Raw genomic sequence first — 17005 nt, 5'->3', positions numbered from 1 at the left:
TGATCAATGATTTTCTCTATGCAGAGAGACACACACACCCTCCCCACACACACAAACACATGCACACACACACACGCACGCACGCGCGCACGCACGCACGCACACACACACACACACACACACACACACACACACACACAAACACAGACGCACACATTGTCTTTAAGGTCACCCCTGTCCTACAGGCCTTAACACACAACTGTCTCCACAATTGCATGTGGTTCACTAAAAGCCTTTCAGATTTAAGAAAGGACCCAGGACCCCTGGATTTCATGACCTACAGTACCCATAAGCCAAATGTCTATGAATGGTCTAAGAAAATAAAGCATGTTTTATAGTTTACTAGACCCCTTTAATCAATTTCACAAACAATTTTATCAAGAAAACCTTCAAATAACTTAAGGTATGTTCTTGCCCATTCTTTCTCACTGACGTATGGCTTTTAACTGGAAGGTAGCACCATTAAAAGCAATATGCTGTTATGCATTCTTTTGTCCTTAGTATTTCGATTTATATTTTAAACACAATCAGATATATTCTTTTAAATTTAGAAAGAAAGAAAAAACAAACAAAGAAAAAAAAAACAAAGAAAGACCCTCAAAACAAGAATGTTCTTCCTGTTTTAGCAGATCATACAAACGTAGGTAAATTAATTCTAATACATAATGATAACAAACATCTGTCAAATCTAAATTCTTATTTTTTCATCCTTGAGTAAAATATTTGACCTCATGTTTTCCCGTCCTGTCATTCATGCGTGACAATAGCGGAGAGAAGTTGAGGCATATCACCAGCAGTTAAGGAAAAAAATTTTGGTTTAAATCTTCATCCCATAACAATGTTACCAACAGTCAGACAGGGCAACAAGAAACATGTAAAATGTCTCTGTTGGCAGGCCATATCAAAGGGTTCCGTCAGTTTCGTGTATTCCTTGTTTTGTAGGGTTGTATTTTTAAATACTAACATATGTTCCTAACAAAGCGTTAGACAGACATTTTTTTTCCAGCCAACAATGAAAATTGGCAATTTGTTGTTTAAGATTGGAAACCTAATTTTTCATGTCCCTCAGTTGTCTGATTTTAGTGACTTTTCAACCACAATTGAGGAATGAAGAGTCACAGTACTCCTAGCCACCAGAATCAATACATCAGTTTAAAGTGATTTCATTAAAGGGACTTCTTTAAAACATGGAGTGTGAATGTTAGAACTGTTGTGTTTCCTTGAGACAATAGTTTAGAGTGGAAGCAAGCTATAACAGCTTAGCAATAACCAACGGGCCATCCGGAAGGACAGCTAAGGCTGTCATCATTTCCTGCACCGAATTAGAGAAATCCAAAAAAGCCGTACCAGTGGATTGCTGAAGGTGGGTTGAAAGAAAAGAGAATATCGCCGAGATTGGAGGACTTCAGAGGGGACGTTCTCTGCTCTGGTCACAGCAGGAGCCCAGCTCAGGAAATGGTCGGACTCAATCAGCATAGCACTTGCGCACTTTGTGGAGCCCCAAAGATTCGGTTCACTGGTTGTGTGGGGTCCTCACCTTGATGAGACTAGCAGTGGAAACATGGTTAGGTGGCTACAGCCAGGTCCTAGGTAAGTCAAAGTGGGAGGCAAGAAAGAGCACCAGCATTCAAAGATCTAGCTCTCTCAGCTCAAGACCGTGTCCAGTTCTGCGACACAACCCCGAATCACCTGGTGGTTTTGAAGGAGGGAAAAACAGGTCTCCCGCACTGTGGATGGAAAATCCAATACTAGGAGAGGACAGAGTGCCTTTGCGGCTAATCTCATACCAGTCGTGGCTAGCAACCGTACTGGCAGGGGAGGTACATGAAGAATACCATGAAGGCATTGTCTTTACCATTCTATAGACAAGAAGAACAGCCTTGATTGTACAGGGACAAAGAACAGTTACAAAGGTATTGAACAACTGTGTCATCTGCAGAAAACAAAGAGCCAAAATGTGCCAGCAAACAATGAGTGATTTCCCACGAGAGTGAATACAAAGAGCATCTTTGTATTCACAAGAGGACACAAGCCAGTGCCTTATTCTGCCGGTCCCAAGACCGGATAAATACAGAGGGTTGCGTCAGGAAGAGCATCCAAAGTAAAACGTTTGCCAAATCAGACATGCAAATCAAACCTATGACTTCCATACCGGATCGGTTGAGGCCCAGATGCCTGAGGAATGCCAAGAAGATGCCTGAGGAATGGAGAAGTGTGCTAGTGCCCATTGTTAAGAACAAGGGAAATGTGCAGAGTTGTGGCAACTAGAGGAATAAAGCTGATGAGCCATACAATGAAGTTATGAAAAAGAGTAGACTAAGGGCAGAAGCGAGCATTTGTGAGCAGCAGTATGGTTTCATGCCAAAAAAGAGTACTACAGATGCAGTATTTGCTTTGAGGATGTTGATAGACAAGGTCAGACGGAGCTGCATTGTGTTTTTGTACATCTGTAGAAAGCTTGACAGGGTGCCCAGAGACAAACTGTGATATTGTATGAGGAAGTCTGGAGTGGCAGAGAAGTATGTGAGAGCAGTGCAGGACATGTATGAGGACTGTAAGACAGTGGTGAGGTGTGCTGTAGGTGTGACAGAGGAGTTCAAGGTGGAGGTGGGACTGCATCAGGGATCAGCTCTCTGCCCCTTCTTGTTTGCTATGGTGATAGACAAGGCTGACAGATGAGGTTAGACAAGAATCTCCATGGACTATCTTGTTTGCAGATAACATTGTGATCTGCAGTGAGAGCAGGGAACAGGTGGAGGAGAAGCTAGAGAGGTGGAGGTTTGTCCTGGAAAGGAGAGGAATGAAGGTTAGCAGCAGTAAGACAGAGTGCATGTGTGTGAATGAGAGGGACCCAAGTGGAAGAGTGAGGTTACAGGGAGAAGAGATCAAGAAGGTGGAGGATTTTAAGTACTTAGGGTCAACAGTCCAGAGCAATGGAGAGTGTGGAAAAGAGGTGAAGAAGCGTGTACAGGCAGGATGGAACGGGTGGAGGAAAATGTCAGGTGTGATGTGTGATAGAAGAGTTTCAGCTAAAATGAAAGGGGAGGTGTACAAAACTGTGGTGAGACCAGCGATGTTTTTTGGTCTAGAGACAGTGTCACTGAGGAAAAGACAGGAGACAGAGCTGGAGGTAGCAGAGATGAAGATCCTGAGGTTCTGTTTGGGAGTGACCAGGATGGATAGGATCAGGAATGAGTACATCAGAGGGACAGCACATGTTAGAGGTTTTGGAGATAAAAGTCAGAGAGGCCAGACTGAGATGGTTTGGACATGTCCAGAGGAGAGATAGTGAATATATTGGTAGAAGGATGCTGAGTTTTGAACTGCCAGGCAGAGGCCTAGAGGAAGACCAAAGAGGACGTTTATGGATGTAGTGAAAGAGGACATGAAGGTAGCTGGCGTGATAAAAGAAGAAGTCTAATTGAGTAACAACCCTCAATCTTTCTGGCCCCTTTGAGGTGAAAGATGCTAATAAGAAAATGACAAGCAAGAAAGTCTGCGGCATTGTTTACTGCTGTATGGCCTCAAGAGCCGTCCACGCAAATCTCACCGATGATCAGGCCTCAGAAAGCTTTTTTGGAGCATACATCCACTTTCTTGCTTTGAGGGATAACCCAAGGAAACTATGGTCTATGAGAGGCACCAACTTTGTTGACAACAAGCTGGTTCTGTGCAAGCTGAATAAATATCTGGCTTGCCTGCAAGCTGCACCCAAGAAAGATGTAGCTGCCAAGAATGGAACACAGTGAAAATGTATCTTGCAGATGCACCCCACAAAAATAGAGTTGCAGAGGATGTGTTAAGCTTTTGAAAAGGGGCGCTCACGAGCCTTGGAGGAAGTACATGGTCTCTTACATGGGGAAATCTTCAAACTCTGTTCTATCAGGCAGCTAACTTCACAAACAAATGGCCAATTGACGCCAGAGCTCAAGAACAAGAAGATCCTTGAGTATCTAACACCCAACACCCTTATACTGACTTTAGCATTGCTTGGAGGAAACACCAGTGGGCCTGATCTAGAGAATCATCCCTGGTGTCGAGTGAGGACTACTCAAATTGGAGTGGACAGGTTCTGGAAAAAATGTAAGGAACTTTGCCCAAATTTCTTTGTTCGACACAAGTGGCACCTGTTACGATTTCCACTGGAACCAGGCGCGAGAATCAAACTGTCACAAAATCCAAATTCTTTAATCAGTCTGTTTTCAAAAACCACGAAAGCTCAGAGTTTACAGCACTATGGGAATATCCAAAATCGTGATCAAAACAGGCAAGGGGTCAAAATCCAGAACAAGAACAGATCAGGCAAGGCTAATTTGTGGTCGGCCAAGGAGTACAGAACGATTAGCATACAAGAGTCTCTGCTCAAACGAATTCTGAATTGCACTGCAACAGCACTGAACTGAAGTGAAGGGCCTTAAATAGACAGGCCAGGGTGCAAGATTAATTTTTAACTAGGGGAAAAACTAAACACGGATTTGCTAAAGACCAAACAAAACGATAACGGTAAACAAACTAGGTGCAGCGAATCATGAATGTGGAAGTAACAGAAAACCAGAAAACTACATGAACTGAAAACCAATAAACAAAAGACAAATTCAGGAAAGTATGGATAATACAAAATAGAACATAGCAGATGCAGATCATGATAGCACTGGACAGAGAGGAACATCAAAGCTGGAGACCTCATATGGAAGGGCTGACCAAAATGCATGTGGACACTGCGCAAACCTAAAAGGTATTTTTTTTAAAGTGACTATGGTTAGTTCACTTGTGCAGTTTTGTTAATTATTTATGTATTTCAATATTACACATTGCTACAGGTAACTCAATAGTCTAGCAAAAAGTGTCTCTTTAACCCTAGAGAACCCACACCCATTTATCCTAACACCAAAATTATGTGGTTTATACCACAGACATAGTGGACCATATAGAACACATTTCTGAAGTTTTTTTCAGAACAATAAAACATGAGTATTGTTATTATTTTATTATTATTATTTTATTACTATTTTGGAGAGATCACCTTCTGTCACAGACACATGACTGTCACATGGTCATGATATGAGGATGTTGAATATTCGTCGCTTAGGGACTTAACAAGTTAAAATCAGACATAAAGCTTTATAACGAAGAGACAGACATTCAAAGCACATGTGACACCGGTGTCACCGTGGGTCCTCTTGGGTTAAGACAGGTACAAGGAAGCGGTTTGACTATATCACTTTCAACCCGGTATACAGCTAATTGGTTAGCCCTTGCAATTAATTTTTCTTTGTCTGCTTTATGTTGCATGCTGTACGTTGTCATCTATCTGTTACTGCACTGTGCTTGCGTCTGCATCTTGCTTGTATAAGTTTTAGATGAGGTGATGACGTATTGCTTTGGTATAATTCAAAGTTTAGTGGCTAATAAAGTTAAAAAGCTGACAAAATGCCTAAGATGTGTAATGTAAAGGTAACACTTGGACTTGTGGCTTTGCCTTCCCATTTGTATCCATCATTGTTTGGGTTCTTCAGTTTTACAACTGTTAGTTGGGTTTTGATTGTGTCTGTTCCAGGTATGCTGCCGGGCATCAGAGGAGTCTCTGTTGTTGAAAGACTGAATACACCTCTTGCATAGACTTGTTGATGGATTATTATTTATATTTGTATTTTGTATATGAGAAATTTATTACATAAATCATATTTAGTATTTGTTATGATTATTTGACTTTAATTAATGTTCATTATGTTTATTGCACTATGTTCATTGTTTATGTTTAAATTTCCCAGTTTGGGATGAATAAAGAATATCTTATGTAGCGGGTTCATATTTTTATACTTTTTGTCATGAAATATGGATTGTTATGTTTGTATTATTGTTGCTTATTTTTATTATTATTATCATTATTATTAATTTATTTTTTCTTTTTTTATTAGTTTCTTTTTCTCCTGGTGTTTATCCAGTATTTGTTATGTAATGCCTGAGCAGTGGATATGTACAATTTCTTCTGGGATTAATAAAGTATCTATCTATCTATCTATCTATCTATCTATCTATCTATCTATCTATCTATCTATCATTATTATTATTAATATTATTATTAATATTATTATTAATATTATTATTAATATTATTATTGTGATGTTTGTTACATCCTGCAAAGCTGTGACATATTGTAATTGTCAGTGTTTGTGTGTCCGTCCGTCCATCTGTCCACCAAATATCTTCATAACCATTGCAGATATAAATCTTCTTCTTTTTCTTTCGGCTTTTCCGTTTAGGGGTCACCACAGCGAATTAATTGCCTCCATCTAACCCTGTCTTCTGCATTCTCTTCTCTCACACCAACTACCTTCAATTTGACCTTCAAGTTCAAATTTTCTGAAACATGATTAGATGTAATCACAAAACAAATAGCAGCATTTTCAGGAAGCCAGAAACACATAAATGTGATGATGACTTCATCTTTGGAAAACTAGGTCACTGTCAACTTACCACTTTTGTATCTTTTAGGGTGCAACAGAGGTAAAATTTTGAATTCAGGAGTGTTGCGGGAACAGTCTCTGACTGCATTGTTTATTACTGTGATCCTTGGCACACCAGCTTGCCCTTTGTGTTGGGAGAAAAAAGTGAACACCTGCAATTCACCATGTGTCAGGTTTTTCAAGATCTGGTTTCTAAAACCAGGTTATCCTTCAGAGGTTTACTTTTTTGTGCTGTGTATTTTACCTTAGAGTTTAGTTAAATCATCTCCTGTACCTGATATTCATGGTCCCACCTGCGATACTTCAATTTAATCACCAACACAAATATGTCATTCGTGTTGAGAACTCTACTGTTGGTCAGCTTTGAGATGCAAGAATTATGTCACCTTTACCCCTATAAGAAAGTCTTTCTCTGCCATCCGCCTCTGCCACCATATACTTGTTAGACTTTTGTATTTCAACACAAATTTAACAGTCAAGTAACTTTGGATGTAGTAACGCCATGTGCTTTTCTTTACTCATTGTGCAAAACTTTGGTGTAACAAGCACACTATTACGTGTGATGGCATTTTCCTGTACAAATTTGAGTAAGCAGTTATCAGAAGAAGTAAAACTTCTTTGGTTGTCTAGAATACAATGAGTTTTTAAAATTTGAAGTAGAACCCCTGATAAGACATTTCTGTGTTGGTTCTTGTTTCTTAACCAATTGTTCTAGTTTATTGTGTTCAAATAAAACTGCAGACAGTGATGTAGACTTTTGTCAGAGCTCACCCAAAATTTACCTGATATTGAGCAATAGCACATTAACCACCGTCTTTATCTGCAATTTTACAATTAACCTTAAACATGATCTTTACCTTTTGAATTCATGGCACTGCTTTAGGCTCTGGCATTTTTAACACAAACCTTGCCAAATTCTGGTGTAACAATTACTGCACAAATACATTCCACTGTCTGAAATGTCATGAACAATATTTTCAAATAAATTTTATTGTATCTGTAGCTTTTTCCTCTAACAAAAAAAAACCTGTTGAAATATTTAGCAGAAACAGCAGGAATATGCAGCTGCCGCAAGTCAAGCAGCTGCTTGGAGGTAAAAGTCACTGGGCCGAACAAAGAGGCTACAGTGGCACAAGCTAAATGGGCCTGGCAGTGCATGTGTCATTGTAGCATAACCATGCCCACATACTGTGAGTTTATTCTGTAAGAAATGGGACCATCAATTTTTTGCTGGAATCCATGTTTGACATTGACAAATGGGGATCATTGTGTCAGGGAACATTAATGAACACATGGGCAGTGACATTTTGGAAATGTTTCTCTGTGCAGCCAACAGGATAACATACTGCAAGAGAAATTAATCAATTAAGGGTGGAGCCTTTGCAACTGTCCAAAATATGCTACTCTGAAAAATACTTAGAGCAATAAGTAAAAGAATTTATAAAGTGTGATTTATTATCTGTTTAAGGTCATTTCCAAGCAATTTACTTGATTTTATTGATTGACCCATAGCATGTCCTCTGTCTTCCTTGTCTACTATCACATTCTAGCTGTCTACAAAATAAAATTGTGAATTTCACAGTTTGGTTGCATCGTTTTATAGTATATCTATCTAATGTAGAAAATTAAAATTAAAATTAAAATTTGTCTCTTATTTGCAGTGTTAGTTGGCAATGTCAAAATTTAAATTACAAGTTATGTACTAATTCTAAACTAATTTCCCAACTAATTTCTTATTCCTGCCTGGAGAATGTGTATTTCACGTAAAAGATTAGGACTTTTTCTTTGCTGCAGATTCCTGTGCTCTGTCACGCTTTGTGGGTTCAGTTCGTGACCGTGACACTCCATGTTGTGCATGTGTGTTGCTGTCCCCTCATTTTTATGCAGTATTTTATGAATGTTTATTTTATGAATGATTGATTGTATTTTGTATTGTGTATTTTCCTTTTATTTATTTTTTTATTTTTATTTCCTTTTATATTGTTTTGGTGTTTAGTGTGACTATTACAGTTATGTAATAGGTTTAATTGTGTATAATTTTTTTTATATTTGCTCAGTCACACTCTGGTGATGGCAGAGAAAATTTGCTGTGCTCTGTCCCACTTCAATTTGTGACCATGACTTTCCATGTTGTACAGAATGAATACGCCAGCTCTTCGGCTCAAACCATCACGTCCAGGGTCCTTCATTACACAACGCAGATACATTAATGGACAAGTTGAGCCAAGCCGGCTACATTTGCTTTAATTAATTGCTGGAACATGAGTAAAGAGTACCACTGCTAGTACAAAATAAGTTCCTGGAAAGTCTGGATAGCTGCTGCCAAATGAGTTGTTTTGTTGTCATTTTAAGTTGTAGTAATTTGAGTGTGATTCATGTCAAACAGGAGGAATAGATTCTTCATACTGTTCTCATCTTTAGAAACCAGGGCTTTTGATTCCTATATCATGTCATGAACATGAGTCAAAATCATGCTAAGACATTGTGAAGACCGAGACATTGCATTTCTTCTATAACCAGTAACAGAAGTTCTTCTATGTATGGATATTTAAAAAAATATCAGTTGATTCATCAGCTGCAAAGGCTATACAAGATGCACTCCAAACAGCGGCAGTGAGCTGTGACTGTGCATCCTGTGCTGATACGTCAGCACTTTTTGAGGCTGTTGCAGTTGAAAGATTGTTTTAATACTCTCTCTCACTTTATCTTTCTTTTCTATCCAGACAGGTTTCACATATATCAAGCACAGACCCCTTCGCTATTTCCCCATCTGATAAGCATTTTTGTGTGTTCCTAACAATCAAAGGTTTCCCAGCAAACATGCATAAGCTAATACACTTAGCTGTGGCTTCTGATGTTAAGTTTCCTCTAAGTATCTGCATCTAGCTTCATCATGGCCTTTTAATATGTCAACTTCTGCCAACAGTAACAGACTTGGTGTAAACATACTAATAAGCATATTCTTGCTATGTTTATTATAGCAAGAATAAATGTGTAGCTTTAAATCCAGGCATCTCAGAAGACTCAGTCTTCCCTATAAGCCTTTTTGATGACAAAATTTATTTGCCTAGGTCATTTCCCATTATGCCAAAAGGATTTGCAGGCAAGGTGGACATCACTAACGGTTATGACAGCTCAAAAAAGACATACAGTATTTTCCACACGAGAAGGCGCATCTAAAAGCCTTTAATTTTGTTAAAACCAACCGTGTGCCTTATAATCCAGTGCACCTTATATATGAAAACAGTTTTAAAATAGGCCATTCATCGATGGTGTGCCTTATAGTCAGATATGCCTTATAATCAGATGCTCCTTATATATGAAAACCAATTTAGAATAGGCCGCTCATTGAAGGTGCGCCTTATAGTCCAGTGTTCCTTCAACATTGTACTGTTTGCTGAGTTTAAAACATCTCCAAACCTTTTCAGTTCCTTTGAGGATGACAGAACTGGAACTCAAATGTTCTCTGGATTACATATGAAGTTGGCCAGTAGTTTCACTGACAAGAAAATAGAAATTTAAGGGGCCATAAATTTAGGCAAATATAAGAGAGGATCACAACATTGGCTCAATAATAGAAGGTCAGGCAAATATTTAATGCATCAAGACATGCAGAGTCACCCTCCCTTTGCTGGAGAATGGATAACATCCACTGATGGGGGGTAACAGAATTTGCAAGTTAATGACACAGCAGAGCAAGTAAAGAGGGCAAAGTATCTTCTTTCATATTCATGTTCTGCTGCTGTCTACTCTCTCTCTTGGACTTCCATTAGTCTCTCCATCACCACTCTAGTTTATGTTTCTCTCGACTAATTATCATTTTATCATTTTCATGTCTCATGTCTCTTACACTGGCCCTGGGAGGAGAAAAACAGAGAAATGAAAGAGTGAAGAGACAAGGAGAAAGCCAAACATTTTCCTCCAAGGGCTATAATTCACAGCTAGCTTTTAGCTTAGTTTAGAGGTACTAATAGTGGGGCTTTAAAAAAAAGTCTGATAACATTTTTCAATGTCTGTGTGGACTGTGTAATAACTTTGAATATGGTCAGTCCCCTATGTGCATTACATTAGATTTTTCCGTAATGTGGACATCTGTGTCCTTGGGCAAAAGCATTATAGTTTACATAATGTATACTTACAAGTACCTATAGAAATGTACTGATAAAAACAACATGTTATTTAAAAAAATAATAATAATAATAATCAGTACTTTGTTAATCCCTCTTGGGGAAATTCTTTTTACACTCTCCACACTCACGCAAGTACATACTGTATATGTGTTAATTACACACAGGGTTACAGGTTACAGGTTCCTGAACACAGCACACACTAGGGGCCTGTAGGCATGCAATTAGTTGACAGAGAGGACATATAATGGTACAAGGGAGGTGGAGTGACGGGTAGCGCACGAGGGTCGCGCCCCAATGAGCATCTTGTAGGGGGGACGGCGCCTTGCTCAAGGGCGCCTCGGCAGTGGCTAGGAGGTGAGCCGACACCTTCCACCATCAGCTCACACTCCGATGGATGTTCTTGCGGGAGCAGGATTCGAACCCCCGATGGCTGGGCGATCCTGTCTTTAAGACGATTGCTCTACCGCTGAGCCACTGCTGCCCCAAAATATCAAGAAACTGTAAAGACGATGAAACTATTGCAAGGTAAATAATTTACAGTGAACAATTGTACAGTGAGGGAATCTGACCAAGTCAGACTCTGAACATTCATTTTACTCCAAATAAAGTGGAACACATTTAAAACAACTTTGTTCTCTTTATATGTTGGTGTGAAGCAGCCACTTTGTTAAAAACATTATACGGGTTGCCATTAATACGGTTCCTTGCTTTTCACAGCCTGAGCTGCAGCTACTGTAACTTGTAAGTGCTTTAATAAGTGACCATTACAGCTAATCATGCCTATGATGAGGTAGATGTAATTTCACTGATGACACGACATTCACACTGATGTGACCTCATACCCTGGGGTAAACATTTGGCTTTGACCAAGTGAAAGTATTTAAGGTGCACAGTGATGATCTAAAACAGGAGAATTTGTGCGTGTGTACAGAATGATGGAAAATGGTGACACATTCCATGTGAAATCTGATTAAATTCAGGAATAAATGTGATAACAGGTTGATAAAGCAGTAAAGTATCCAGCTTGATATAATTTCACAGAACTGACATAATATTGATTAAAACAGTGTGTTAAGTATTTGTCAGTAGTGCACTTTTCTGTTCTTGTTCATTGCCTTTGGTTTCATGCTATTTACTATTTTCCTGCTGAATCAAAACAGTTTGTTGTGTTTACATCTTGTATCACCAGAGATGGATGTGAAAGTGTGACATAAGGAATATTAAAAAAATGTCAGCCTACTCTTCTTCTTTTTCATGGTCAAATGCATTTAGTGGTGCATGTTAAAAAGAATATTTCTGCTATTGTTGGTGTGTGCCTATCCCACCTCCTGCAATGTCCGTCTCAATCGTAGTAGCAGAGTTTTGACAGCCGTACAGTCCTGCTGCATCAATCTCAATGGAAGGGTTTCCAGCCCAAGAGGTAAGGACTCATCTTCCTTTCCCAAACCCAGCCCAGAGCTCCAGTCAGCAGGCAGAAGGCTGGTTGGACGACTGGGCTCCCTGGATGAGAAAACAATAATATGGGTAATTAATGAATAGCCAGCTTTTAAAACCTCTCACATATTTATTCTTGATGGTGTAATTTCATTCAATTAAGGCTTCCCCTAATGAATGAGCTGTTTTTAAAAGAAATCTGTCATTTTGGTCATGAATTTCTAGACTTAAAATGACAGTACACTACATGCAAAACTACAAGGGGGACACAAGTCCAACACCAAACCAACAATACGTTCAGCTCCATATTTCCGGTTTTGCTGACTTATTCCAGGTAAAGTTAAATTTCTACCGTGCAGAAATTATAAGAGTTAGGCTCAAAATATTTTAGGCTGAACCAGCAATAGACCCGCCGCTTTGTCAACAGTGTTCACATCTGCTGTGGTCACTAAAGTCGTGAAGTCAAACAGAGATTTTTTGAAGTGACTCATATCCATAGATTTTCAAAGTAGCTTTAACTCTCGCAGAAAAAAAAATCTGATTTGTTTGATGTCATGTCAATTACAAATGTTAGTGAAGACAAAAATCTACATGTGCAAAAATCTTTGTTCCCTGCAGTGCTTATGGAGCCAGCCAGTGTAGTCAGTCCAGTCACAATAACGCAGTAAATCACTTTTGAAAAGAAAACATACAAAAATAATTGCAAAACACAACTGTTTGTAGTTGTGTGTTCCCCCTATGGCAAAATAAAAATAATCGCTACTCACTAGTGGTTACCAGATGATATGAAGTGCCACCCCAGTTTCACACCAACCATCCCTGACCATAATTAGCAGTCGCTGATTGTTGAAAATAGTTCTTCTGTTAACATTAGTGATTATGTAGCATCCTTAGGCTGCAAGTCATGCATTAAATACAGCATTAGATGAAGAAAATCAGTCATACATACATAGTAATATCTAATCTGGAAGAGGGCTTTAGTGGAAAATCAGTGAAGATACTATGTCCATAGCTTGGCCAGTACAAAAAACCTGATAATCTAAAGTAATATGAAGTCACAATCTGAAGATAAATTAAATGGTAATTTCTTTATATCTGCTGCTCCTGAGAATCCCAATAGTTCCAAAATTCTGGCATTATATATTATGTGCAAAAATTGCCAGACATGTTTCTAAGCAGAAAATGTCAGTGCGCAGAGCAATTACTCTTTAGGAGACGGGAACCTTACAAGCCAATGGCTTCTACCCGTCAACCTTTTTTTTTTCTTTTTAGATGTTGTTGATGATGTTTCAACACTGATGAAAGTGAAATATGTTGTAATAACATGTCTGGAAAGAAGAAAACTAAACTGAATAAATAAAAAAAATAAATTACATGGGACAATTTCTGTACATACCACGGTAAAAGGCTGGAGACCATGACCTGCAAAATTCAGAATAAACAGCAGCTACTCCATAGGACCCTCTATGTACTCAAATTTAATGAGCACTCAATGCTGTCATAAGTCTGTTTTAAGATGATCTTAAACTGACCACATGAGGCAATAACACCCATTCACACAAACAAAATAAAAACACATACAAATGCCTGCATGTTTGACACACATACACAATAACACATTCAAAGATCAAACCACCTTCAAAACCTTTGCCTCACCATGATTACCAACTCAAAAAGATACTTCATTGTCAAGAGCTTTGATTTATTATGCTCTGTTGCATCTGTATTATCTGTTCTGTGTACTTCTCATATATTTTGAACATGTTCTTAATTAAATTATTTATATCGTTGTCCTCAATTATTCTTTTGCAGAAATAAAGGATGTGTGTTTGTGCATATCCAAGTGCATGCTTAGAGACACTTTCTTAATTAACAAAGCTGTCGCTGTTTATCACATCAGACCTTGCTGCTAGGCAGACAAGATGAAATCTTTCAAAAACAGACAAGTTCATAAGTCAACACTAATTTTTAGCTTACCTGGAATCGATGTTATTCCCCCTTTCTCAACACCTTTCTGTCTCCTCTGTGGGGGTGTGAGATTGGATTCAGACACTCACGAACAAAAACAAGAGGGGGAAATAAACTAGATCCCTATTTTAATTAACTGTCCTATTTGAGAACACAGTCCAATAAATGGTAAACAGGCATCTGGAGCAGTTTGTCTTTGGTCTTTGGTGCATGGGCTCTGTTCTTTGTCTCACCTTCAACACCTATTTAGTACAGCAAAGGAGGAACTTTAAACAAGCTTGATCAATGTCACAGTAGCCCTCATCTTTCTTTGCCTTTCAGGTAACACTAAAGTGCAATTGAAGCACCGCAACAACAAACTGGCCTTATTGATAAAAAAATGTAATAGTCATTTGGTGCTCTTTGAAAAAAATACTTCTCTGTATAGGAATATACTGTATGTACTACTATGTAAACAGTCTCAGAACAGAGATCAGAATCTCCTGTTTTGCAATTTTAAAAATGCCAAAATAATTAATAATGTAATGTTTTAATTTTATTCTTTACATTTTTCCTAGCTGTCAATGTTCATAAAAAATCAAATACATTAGGAATTGAAATGCAAACCTTTGATTTTATAATAATCAATTCACAGCTCTACAGGCTTTTGATTTTAAAATTGACTATTGGATGGATTGATGGACGAATAGATGGATGGGATTGCAAAATAAATAATTTTCCATTTACATATACAAACCATTTACCTCAGGTTAGGGTTAGGGTTATGAATACTCCCCATACTGATATTAAACCACCTTCTATCTGCTATCTATCTACCTTTTCTCACACTCTTATCGACTGTTTAAAGCACTTTTGTGTCTCACGGAAGTCTGAGACTCACAGAACTTTTTTATTTTTTTTAAATTTTATTTACTGATTTTAATCCCCACAGGGAAAGTAGTGGCACACTCTAGTTAGTTGAACGCATGCATATATATGTGTGTACAGGCCCTGAATCCACAAACACACTCACAAGAGGCCTGTACGCATGCAGGGGAGGTACAGTGGTGGGCAGCTCCTTCATGGTGCGCCCACATGAGCAACTTCTGGATGCCGCTACGTTCATGTACAATATCACGTGACTGCCTTCCAAAAGTCCACGATGAGTACAAAGGTTTAAATTTGACCTTGACCAAGTTGTTTCAAGGTCATCATCTCATTTTCATCCCCTTTGCCACCCGAGTAATGTGCTTTTTCTTTCATCTTTCTATCTGCAACGGTTGTGAAGATATTTGGTGGACAAACAGACAGACGGACAAACACACATACACTGACAATTACAATACATCACCACTTAGCGGGATGTAAAGATGTATGTATGTGTGTATGTATTTATGCATGTATGCATATATGTATACATGTATATCCATCCATCCATCCATCTATCCATCCATCTCTCTCTCTCTCTCTCGAGAGAGAGAGTGATAGAGATAGATGGGTGATGTTAAAACACTAACATGATTGCTATGCACTTTCACACTTTTGTTACAAATTGTGTTGGGGGTTTTTTAATTAAGCTAATCATACTTTCTTTTTAAACAATAGCATGTACTTTTTTTGTGTTGGAATGTTGTATAAACAGGAGGCGAGGAAAAAAAGTGTTGCACAAAAATAAAATTGTAGTAGAGTGATGCTTCAGCCTGTGCAAATGGTTTCCATCATCAATATACAGTAGTAGCCTCAGCTGATCATAGTGGGCATGAATCACATACCTCGCCATTGTATAGTATATGCAGCTAAAGTCTATATTAAAAAGTCTACATTAACTTATGTTAATACTTAACAGTGGGTCTTCAAAAAGCACCATGTGTCCTTTTTCAAGGAACAACAATTTCAACACATTTACAATTTTTCAATCAATAACAAATGTTCAGACTCCTACTTGGCCCAAAAACTTTCTTTTCAAATGTCAAAACTAGACACAATAAAAGCCTCCTGAATACGTAAAATCAAAACCCAGGGTACTCTGAAAGGGTAAAACCATTAATAATGATTGGTTTGTGTTTCTCAGAATGACAGTGATATAATGTAAATTTCAAGTTTGTCTTGATAATACTGAGTTGTTTCTGAAGCCTTATTCAAGTTTCCTGATTGAGTAGTCTAGAAAAATAGCGTAATATCAAGTACAGTGTGGACAGGGATAAAGCAAGGTGTTGATACAAGACAATGTACTGAGTGCAGAAAGTGCATTTGCAGATTATGGGGATGATTGCTGTGTTGAATGAAGTCAGGTGGGCATGTAGGAAAATGTTAAAGACCTCATCCAAGAGGTTTCTTCAGTTTTGACTGGCTGGAGGGGAGTTCCAGATATTAAACCTAGTTGGAGTGGTTGAGGCTGTTAAGTTTTAATGGGAGTCATTGAAACACATCAGTCTATATAACCCATTCAAAAGACTTCTCTTTGTCCTCATGCATTCTTCTTCACCCTCCCTTCTTTTTCCATTTCACTATCAGATAGATAGATATACTGTATAATTTAACGATACCAAACTGGGAAATAAAAGAAGAGTTCCCTGACCAAAAATCAAACCCAGGCTGCAGCGGTGACAACGCCAAATCATAATCACTAGACCACCAGGGATCATATATTTACCATCTTCCCTTATCTCTTCTTCTCACGACATTTTCAATTTATCAGTCTGAAAATATCTGCAAGCTCTTGTTTCTGATCATTCAGTTCACCCTATACAACTCTTTTGCCGAGCCCTTATTTTCCAGCTGTAGAGCTTTCCCCTTACACCCTTTTTTCGCTATGACTTCTACAACCACTAAGCTTCGGTGACATCAAACCTAAGGTAAACAGACGGGGATTGTGCTCGGCACCTCAGAAAATGTTGATGAAGCCTGCTGTACTCTGAGAACAGAAAAAGCAGTTTGTCAAGCAGGAGAGGGTTCATTTCCTCCTTAAACTTTATGTTTTCTAGCTTTTGTTCCTACCTGTCATTTCAGGTTAGAGCACACTCTTAT

General features: G+C 38.5%; 1 protein-coding gene across 2 annotated transcripts in view; it reads right to left on the bottom strand.

Annotated features, from left to right (window-relative positions):
- The window catches only part of ccser1 (coiled-coil serine-rich protein 1), a 141539-nt gene that overhangs the window by 77331 nt on the left and 47203 nt on the right, over window positions 1–17005 (bottom strand). For both annotated transcript variants that reach the window (XM_068309925.1, XM_068309926.1), the window contains one exon: window positions 11923–12097. In XM_068309925.1, coding sequence (XP_068166026.1) covers window positions 11923–12097 — 175 coding nt within the window. The remainder of the gene's footprint in view (window positions 1–11922; window positions 12098–17005) is intronic.

Source organism: Antennarius striatus, chromosome 3 (assembly GCF_040054535.1).
Source record: "Antennarius striatus isolate MH-2024 chromosome 3, ASM4005453v1, whole genome shotgun sequence".
Taxonomy (NCBI): domain Eukaryota; kingdom Metazoa; phylum Chordata; class Actinopteri; order Lophiiformes; family Antennariidae; genus Antennarius; species Antennarius striatus.
This window is presented reverse-complemented; position numbering and strand designations above follow the sequence as displayed.